At 43.9% G+C, this 9,345-nt stretch overlaps 1 protein-coding gene and 1 pseudogene across 17 annotated transcripts in view; one reads left to right on the plus strand and one right to left on the minus strand.

The window, feature by feature from the left end:
* The window catches only part of Arhgap21 (Rho GTPase activating protein 21), a 125,992-nt gene extending 122,453 nt beyond the window's left edge, over window positions 1-3,539 (plus strand). For all 17 annotated transcript variants that reach the window (XM_060372344.1, XM_060372349.1, XM_060372353.1 and 14 more), the window contains one exon: window positions 1,090-3,539. In XM_060372344.1, coding sequence (XP_060228327.1) covers window positions 1,090-2,760 — 1,671 coding nt within the window. In that variant the 3' untranslated portion in view covers window positions 2,761-3,539. The remainder of the gene's footprint in view (window positions 1-1,089) is intronic.
* A 1,091-nt stretch (window positions 3,540-4,630) lies between these two features.
* Window positions 4,631-5,447, minus strand: LOC110558167 (transforming protein RhoA-like; annotated as a pseudogene).
* Window positions 5,448-9,345: the final 3,898 nt, after the last annotated feature.

A 9,345-nucleotide genomic window follows, 5' to 3' on the forward strand; every position in this document is an offset into this window, starting at 1 on the left:
TCTAAGTGAGGATTGATCATTTTACCCCGGGTCCTCTCTCTTGTTTATCTTCTTTAGGTGTACAGATTTTAGTATGTTTATCCTATCTTAGAGTTCTAGTACCCACTTATACGTGAGTATATACCATGTGTGTCTTTCTGCTTCTGGGATATCTCACTCAAAAGATGTTTTCTAATCTATGACTCCACATGCCTTCTGCTTGATTCTCTTTACTCAAAATTGTGTTCTAAAACAAGGACTTATTCACCTGCTCACTGACCACTCACTTAGCAGACAGACATTGTGAACACACTGTCATTAAGAACTTCCAGTCGATAGCAAGTGACTCCTGCAGAGACTACGTACCACAGTGGTTTGTGGCAAGGATTTACAGCCTCTTGAGTAACCTTACATCATTTGAACTCTCCACTTTTGCTATTACATGAGATGAATGAAATCTTTATTAACCTGATTTCCCAGGGCAAATCCCTGAAGATCCAGTCTTGGTGAGGTAATGGAGCGCCAGACTCCCTTTAGCTGAATGAATATCCCAGGCACTCATACCATGTGTTGACCACAATTAGAAAACTGAATTCAGTCAAACAGTCCTAGTCATGTCTGAATAGTAAACTAGCTCAGGATGGTGTTTACCTTCTTTTTCCCTTTGGAATGTCTGAGACAGGATCTCGTGTAGTTGGGTAGCTTAGAACTTGCCCTCTTCCTGGCAGCCTCGGGAGTAGTGTGCAGTACCACGCCTGGCAGAATACTGCTTATTTCTTCTTCTTATAGACCAGATAAAGGAAATGGGAATAGTTGAGCACTGTGGATATGGAGAAAACCAATAGGGACGCATAAGAATTGGGAAACCTCAATATCCCTAAGCATGGAGAGCCATTTTTTGAGAGATGGCTCTATCGTGATGGCGAGAAATGGGACTCATGGCCCAATGAGAAGCTGGCATTGATAACAAGTTCAGAGGGGAATATTAAAAAATACGCTGTGCTGTGGTTGCATCTGGAGCTTTGGTAGACTTGAGTTCTTTAAGGACTATCTGGGGACAAGCCAGCTCCGGACAGTGTTCATAGCCTTATTTTTCTGCTTGTTTCCTAGGGCTCTTGGGGATCGGGGAAGGATCAGTATAGCAGGGAACTGCTTGTATCCTCCATCTTCGCAGCTGCTAGCCGCAAGAGGAAAAAACCAAAAGAGAAAGCCCAGCCCAGCAGCTCCGAAGACGAGCTGGACAGTGTGTTTTTTAAGAAGGAGAATATGGAACAGAGTCAAAGTGAGGTTAAAGAAGAATCCAAAAGAGAAAAGGAGGCACCAGGCAGAAAGCAGAGGGTTGTCATGGCCAAAGAAAGCAACACCAAGAAAGACACGGGTACAGCAAAGGAGAAGATGCCATCTGAAGAACCGTCCCCACCACACAGCTTCAAGCACAACAGGTCACCAACACTCAGCTACCGCCTAGCCATGCTGAAGGAGAGCCCCAGATCATTTGTGACACAGAAGCCCCACTGCGAAGAGACAGGGTCCGACTCAGGCACCCTGCTTAGCACATCTTCCCAGGCTTCACTGGCAAGGGCCTGGACTAAAAAATCCACCAGTCCAGAAACCAAGCACAGTGAGTTTTTGACCAACGCCAGCACCATCACTTCGGATTATTCTACTACATCATCCGCTACCTACTTGACCAGCTTAGACTCCAGCCGCCTGAGCCCTGAGGTGCAGTCAGTGGCCGAGAGCAAGGGGGATGAGGCTGATGATGAGAGGAGTGAGCTGGTGAGTGAAGGGCGGCCGGTGGAGACGGACAGCGAGAGTGAGTTCCCGGTGTTCCCCACCGCCCTGACTTCAGACCGGCTCTTCCGAGGGAAGGTACAGGAGGTTGCCAGGGTGAGCCGCAGAAACTCTGAAGGCAGTGAAGCCAGCTGCACTGAGGGAAGCCTCACACCAAGCTTAGAGAGCCGCAGGCAGCAGTTCAGCTCCCACAGGCTGATCGAATGCGACACGCTGTCCAGGAAGAAGTCTGCACGCTTCAAGTCAGACAGTGGGAGCCCCGGAGACGCCAGGACTGAGAAAGAAACGCCTGCCTTGGCCAAGGTGTTTGACGTCATGAAGAAAGGCAAGTCGACAGGGAGCCTCCTGACACCCAGCAGAAGTGAATCCGAAAAGCAGGAGGCCACGTGGAAAACAAAAATAGCAGATCGTTTAAAACTGAGACCCAGGGCACCCGCAGACGACATGTTCGGAGTTGGGAATCAAAAGCCCACTGCCGAGACAGCAAAAAGGAAAAACATCAAACGCAGGCACACGCTTGGAGGCCACAGAGATGCTACTGAAATCAGCATCCTGAGTTTCTGGAAAGCGCATGAGCAGGGTGTGGATAAAGAGCCTGAACTTTCAGCTGTGAATCGGTTAAAACCCAAATGTTCAGCCCAGGACCTCTCCATCTCAGACTGGCTCGCCAGGGAGCGCATCCGCACCAGCGCCTCAGACCTGAGCCGAGGCGAAGGCCACGAACCCCAGGCAGAGAGCCCCTGTGCGCTGGGAACACTCACCAGCACCCATATACCGCTGCCTAAGCAGCCTGAAGCCAGGGGTGCTGCCAGCACCTTGGCTCCAACCAGTGGGACCCCTCTTTCCATACCATCACAGTCATCTGACCAAATAAATGGAGAAAGCTTCCAGAACATGAGCCAAAATGCTAGTTCTGCCGCCAACATCCATACTCACAAACTGTCTGAAAGCCCTGGCACTGAAGCAGAGCCTCCTTCCCACCTTTAAGCTGGCTCTATCCCCTCTAGCAAGAAAAAGCTACTGTTCCACAGTCCAGTGACTCTGTAAATATTCTTCTTGTACCAGAGTTGTTATTATGCAGCCTTGGTTTGGGCTGGATTCACCATTTTGCACTGTGAAATAGTTTTACAGTGCATTACTACAGCCAGAAGAACACACATATATTTAAAAGTATATCAGATAGTTGTATACAAATAAGCAGTGTGTTTGTTGCAACTTACTACATAGTGTATTCTCCAAATTACTGAAGAAAATTGCAGGCTCATGCAGCAAAATTGTTCTTTTGGTTCCTCACTAACAAAAGTGCCTCATGATAAAAGTATATTTGATTTTTAGGGTGCCATATTGTTGAAATTAGATAACTTACATTGCATAAATGAATGCGTTTTATCAGTAACAAATTCCATTACATTTACCAGTTTTAACACAGGTGGGTACAGAACTTCCATTCTTTAGTCATTCCAGGTGGATCTGAGTTTTCTATTCAAACTTTTAATACAGTTTTTGAGTTTTGTGTGACTTGAATTTTTAATCTTTCTGTAAAATACGTAATAACTTAAATGAACATATTCTATGTGTATCTTTTCTTCAGATACCAGATTTGATATAAATGTTGTAACATAGGTGTGTAGATAGTGGATCCTGGATGGAACTGGCTTTTACTGAGAAGAACATAATTCTGCATGAGGACTTAAATCCAAACCTGTGTCATGCCTGTGTGCATACCCAATTAAACACTGGAAATAAAATTGTTTTGGTGAACTTGGCACTGCTGGGAGCTTACTCTGGGTTAAAGTATTACACATTATGTAACCTTTTAAAAACTAGCCTCTGTTTGCACAGTTGCTGTAGGTTTCCTCTGTGTGCCTGCGGTGAGGAGTGATCTTGGGAATGCTTACAGAAGCCAGACTTCTGGGCAGAGGCCGGACTTAGTAACTGTAGCTTCAGAAGTTTACGTTGCTCGCCGGTTCTTGAGGATTAAGAAAATATAGGCTGGTCGGGGGAGGGCTAAGTAAAGGCTCATGGAGGATACTAAGTGAAGGCTTTTGAGCTCTTCAAAGTTCTTCCAGGACAACACTTCCCAGATATGTAGCGTGTTAGACTGTGTCACTTCTGAGTTAGCTCCTCATATAAACAGTGACAACAGCATGTCCCAGCGTGGCGTAGGATTCCATGGCCTCACAGGTTACTGGAGCCAGAGCGTCTCAGAGCTGCCAGATCTGAAACACTTTTCTTTATACATGCAGACAGAATACCAGTGCACATATAATAAAGCTAAATAAATTTTTAAAAATCTCCTGCATCACAAAATAAAATTCCTGTATCTACACAAAAAAAATAAATAAATATTCAACATTATCACAGGGAATACCTTCCCTTTACAAAAGAAGAAAGGAAGCAGTTTATAACGGAATACATATTCTGGATGCAAATGATTTCACACAGCCATATTACAGACACTGTTCAGGCAGGTGCAGCCTCAGACAACGCAGTGGAGGCCATGCTGTGAGTAGCCATCAGTAATGTCATTTTCTTACTGTTTTGTTGTTGTTGTTGTTGTTGTTGTTGTTTGGTTGGTTTTTTGGTTTTGTTGTTGTTTGTTTGTTTTGATGCAGGGTTTCTCTGTGTAGTTCTGGCTGTCCTAGACTCATTCTGTAGTCCAGGCTAGCCTCAAACTCACAAAGATCCGCCTGCCTCTGCGTCACCAAGTGTTGGGATTAAAGGCCTCTGCCAATACATCTGGCTTGATTTCTTACTCTGTAGCTCTGGCTGTGGTGGAACTTTCTATGTAAACGAGGCTGGTATGGACTTCACAGAGATCCATCCGACTCTCAAGTGCTGAGACTAAGTGTGTTTGTCACCATGCCAAGCTGGATGTTATGCTATCAGTAAAAGTCTGAAGAAAACACACTTTTTGTGTAGTTTACACAGAAAAAGTAAATGTCAGTATATTATTAACTGTCAAAACCACCTTTTGCTTTATTCTCAAACCATACCCAAACTATAATATTGGGTAACACAAGGTTTTTCATTCATGCATGCATGCATGCATTCATTCATTCATTTGTTTATTGAGACAGGTTTTCTCTTTGTAGCCATGGGCAAATATTCTCACTCCATCTTCGGTCTTGGCTGAACATTCCATGTACCCAAAGTGACAATCCTGTTTGCCACATCTCTGCCTTCTTCAGGTTTTACTGGCTCCTGCTTCATTTTTGCTAACTCCCATCTTGTGTGCTCATCATTCTGAAGATCCTTCTTGTTCCCAACCAGGATGATGGGCACATTTGGACAGAAATGCTTAACTTCTGGAGTACACTTTTCTGGGATGTTTTCTAAACTATCAGGGCTGTCAATGGAGAAACACATCAGTATAACGTCAGTGTCTAGATAGGAGAGAGGCCTCAAGTGATCATAATCTTCCTGTCCAGCTGTGTCCCACAAAGCCAACTCTGCCTGCTTTCCATCCATTTCAGTGTCTGCCACATAGTTGTCAAACACTGTGGGCACATACACCTCTGAAATTGGTCCTTACTGAAGACTATGAGCAAGCAGTTCTTAACCACAAGCTCCATCACCAGCAATGATCAGTTTCTTCCTGGTGGCAGCCATCACTTACAAAGGTGCTGAAAACACACAGCTTCTGACAGTGGTTATACAAAGTTCCTGGAACTTCTCAAATGCAAGGCTCAAGGCAATGACTCTGAGGACAGCGCACTAAGGCCCTAAATTCTTTATGGTAGAATATGTAGTCTGCATTTTCCTAATTCTTGGCCATTGGTTGGGGTTAGTGGCCAGTCAAAAGTAAGTATTGTACTGTGTTTGAAAGACATTGCACTCTTCCTTTACAGCAACAGACACGGTCAATGAGCAAGGCTGCTGCCATGATGGTGACTGTCTCCCATTCTTTGCTGTAGGAGGCACTTGAAGTCCTATTGGATGCTGGTACAGCCATGTCAAGGACTGTAATGTGCCTCCTCCTCATGAGGCTGCAGAGCCTTCTCCAGGTGGCTCTAAGGGATGGTAGAGCCACCCTTGGGTCTGAGTGTGTATGTAAACAGTGTGCAGAAAATGACCACTAAAAGTTGCTCAAGTATACAACAAGGACATTTGCTCAACCATGTTTGTAGCAGTTTTATTTGTAATAGCCAGAACCTGGAAACAACGGAGGACTAGATACAGAAATTGTGGTATTTTTACACAATGGAACACTACTCAGCAATCAAAAACAAGGAAATCATGAAATTTGCAGGCAAATGGTGGGATCTAGAAAAGATCATTCTGAGTGAGGTATCCCAGAAGGAGAAAGACACACATGGTATATACTCACTTATATAGACTTATAAGATAATGAAATCTATACACTTAAGATAAACAAGAAAGAAGACCTGGGGTAAGATGATCAGTCCTCACTTAGAAAGACAAATGGGTTGGGCATTGGACATAGGAGAAAACAAGTAACAGGACAGGAGCCTACCACAAAGGGCCTCTGAAAGACTCTACCTAGCAGTGTATCAAAGCAGATACTAAGACTCACAACCAAACCTTGGGCAGAATGCAGGGAATCATATGAAAGAAGGGGGAGTTAGTATGATATGGAGAGGATAGGAGCTCTACAAGGCCCAAAGATATCTGCACACAGGGGTCTTATATGATACTGTTTATCCAACCAAGGACCATGTATGGATATAACCGAGAACCTCTGCTCAGATGTAGCCCATGGTAGCTCAGTAACCAAGTGGGTACCTTAGTAAGGGGAACAGGGACTATTTCTGACATGAACTCAATGGCAGGCTCTTTGACCTCCCCACCCCCCAAGGGAGGAGCAGCCCTGCTAGGCCACAGAGGAGTACTTTGCAGCCAGTCCTGAATATACTCGATAAAACAGGGTCAGATGAAAGGGGAGGAGGTCCTCCCCTATCAGTGGACTTGGAAAGGGGCAGGGAGGAGATGAGGGAGGGAATGACGGAACGGGATACAGCTGGGATACAGGGTTAATAAAATGTAATAATAAAAATTAAAAAAAGAAAGAAAATCACCACTGTACCTTCCTCCCTCCACACCCCCCATGCTTCCAGCCTGAAGACTGCTGCCCTACAGAGATGCTCCTCCTGAGATGCACTAACCCTGCCTCCTTGTCTAGCTGTCTATAACAATGACCCTGCTAGGTCAGTCCCTGGAGCCATGCACAACATAGTACTTTTCTTCTGCTGGTGTTTTTTATTGATTTGTTTTATTGAGTTTTAAGTTGCTATGACCTCTTGTCTAGCTAAGGACATTTGGGTTTGCATGAGTAAACATTTCCACTGAGTAGATTTTGTACTTGATCTTGTATTTAGTAAAATCAAGTGTTTATTTTTTTGTTTGTATATTTTCCATTCTTGAGCTATTTTTCCATTCTTCAGTCTTTCACCTTTCTCTATTATCCTTATAAATAGTTGTCTTTCTTATGTTTACTAAGTATCTTTCAACCTCAGATGATCAGTCTTTATTCATCTAATGTACTTTCTGATTGTTCCATCATCTATGCCTTGACAGCTGTTGTTTCTTTTTCTTTTTTTTTTCTTTCCTCACCATTTATTTTCACTTGGATTAAGATTTCCTCTTTCCATTCTTCTCCTGTCGCTATCCTTTTAGTAAATCTAGAAAACAAAGTGTGTGAGACTGGAGAAATGGCTCAGTGATTAGGGTACTGCTCGTGAAAAGGACCTGGGTGCGAGTCTTAACACCCACCTGTCGCTACAGCTCCAGGAAGATCTGATGCCCTCCTCTGGCCTCTTCTGGCACTTATACAGACACCCACTAAAAATCGTAAAATAAATTTAAAAGAAAAATGTAATGTGCATACAAGAAGCTCCTTCAGTAGTTGAGCTTTGCTTTCAAGCAGCACGGAGACACACGCATAAGCCAGTGCCGGGTGCTGCCCTCCAACTTTTTACTAACATCTTCCAGAATTTTATTTGTCCATAATGTGACCACATTCCTTTTTGGTCCAGGAACATTACTTAAGATTTACTGACTAGCATGTCACCAACTGCTGCTGCTTGTAATCTAGGCTGACATTCTAAGAGCATTTTCATGAACCTCAATCATATCTTTTAGGAATTCTTTCAGTGAAAATCATTGGTCATTATATCCTTAGCTTCTATTTATCCTTTGCTGCTGTGATTATTTTGCTTTTCTTTCTTGAAAGTACTGTGTTGCTGGATGTGCAATAATAGGTTGGCAACAGTGTTTTCCTCATTTGGAGACGCACATTGTCTCCTGTGGTATTGCTGCCCTGTCTCAGCAATCTCTGTAAGTGACTGCCCATTTAAAATCATTGGGTGGTTTTAAGATCTGTTCTGAGGCTTGAAGCCTTCAGTAGGATTTCTCTCCAGCTGAAACTTGTGTGGCTTTAACAACTGAGATTTGGTATCTTATTCTGTGTTTTCTAATTTCACCTCTCCTCCTTATGCTCTGTCATCTCCTTGGGGACTCCTTTAAAACATGCTGAATGAGCTCCCTTTCCCTCCACATTCTTTATCTTCTTACTTGCATTTTCTCCCTGTGCTGTGCTCTGCCTAAGTTCTTAAAGTTACTTTCTGATTTGCTGCTTTACCTTTAGCTATGTCTAATCTGTAGAAGAATCTTGTAATGAAATTTTTGGTTTATTTAAAAACTCAGTTATGTAAACATGTTTTTGTTTTAATCCCAAGTGTGGGATTTTAGTTTGAGCTTTAGTTTGTCCACAGCTGATAATTGACTCCTATGGGGTGTGGTCTTTGCCAGTTGATAATGCCCGCAGGTCTTGCCTGAGGCAGCACGGAGACTAGGGGCTCTGAGGGATATAAATAGGAGAGCCTGAGGAGAGACAAAGAGACAGGTGGAGTAGTTCTCGAAAGGTGAGAAGGATGAAAATACTTGAGAAGTTTGAAATTCTAGTTACTCCACGCAATCCTGGACCAACCAGAGGAAACTGAACATCACTTCTTACAAACCAGCCCCACCCAGTTATGCATTTCCCTTGTTCCTTCACTCTAGATGTGAACATACCCTTTTCTGTACAGTATTTACTTGCATAACAATGACTCCATAATGACACAACCACCATTGTAAAAGGCTTTTAAGTACTTTTGATTGTTAAGGTGTTTTTGCAACATGACAGCATAATTCAATATCCACAGTGAACAGGACAGGAGCCTACCACAGAGGACCTCTGAAAGACTCTACCCAGCAGGGTATCAAAGCAGATGATGAGACTCATAGCTAAACTTTGGGCAGAGTGCAGGGAATCTTATGAAAAAAGGGGGAGATAGAAAGACCTGGAGGGGACAGGAGCTCCATAAGGAGAGCAACAGAACCAAGAAATCTGGGCCCAGGGGTCTTTTCTGAGACTGATAGCCCAGCCAAGGACCATGCATGGAGATAACCTAGAACCCCTGCACATGGCAGTTTAGTGTCCAAGTGAGTTTCCTAGTAAGGGGAACAGGTACTGTCTCTGACATGAACTCAGTGAATGGCTCTTTGATCACCTCCCCCTGATGAGGGATCAGCCTTACCAGGCCACAGAGGAAGACAATGCAGCCAGTC

Source organism: Meriones unguiculatus, chromosome 19 (assembly GCF_030254825.1).
Source record: "Meriones unguiculatus strain TT.TT164.6M chromosome 19, Bangor_MerUng_6.1, whole genome shotgun sequence".
Lineage (NCBI taxonomy): Eukaryota > Metazoa > Chordata > Mammalia > Rodentia > Muridae > Meriones > Meriones unguiculatus.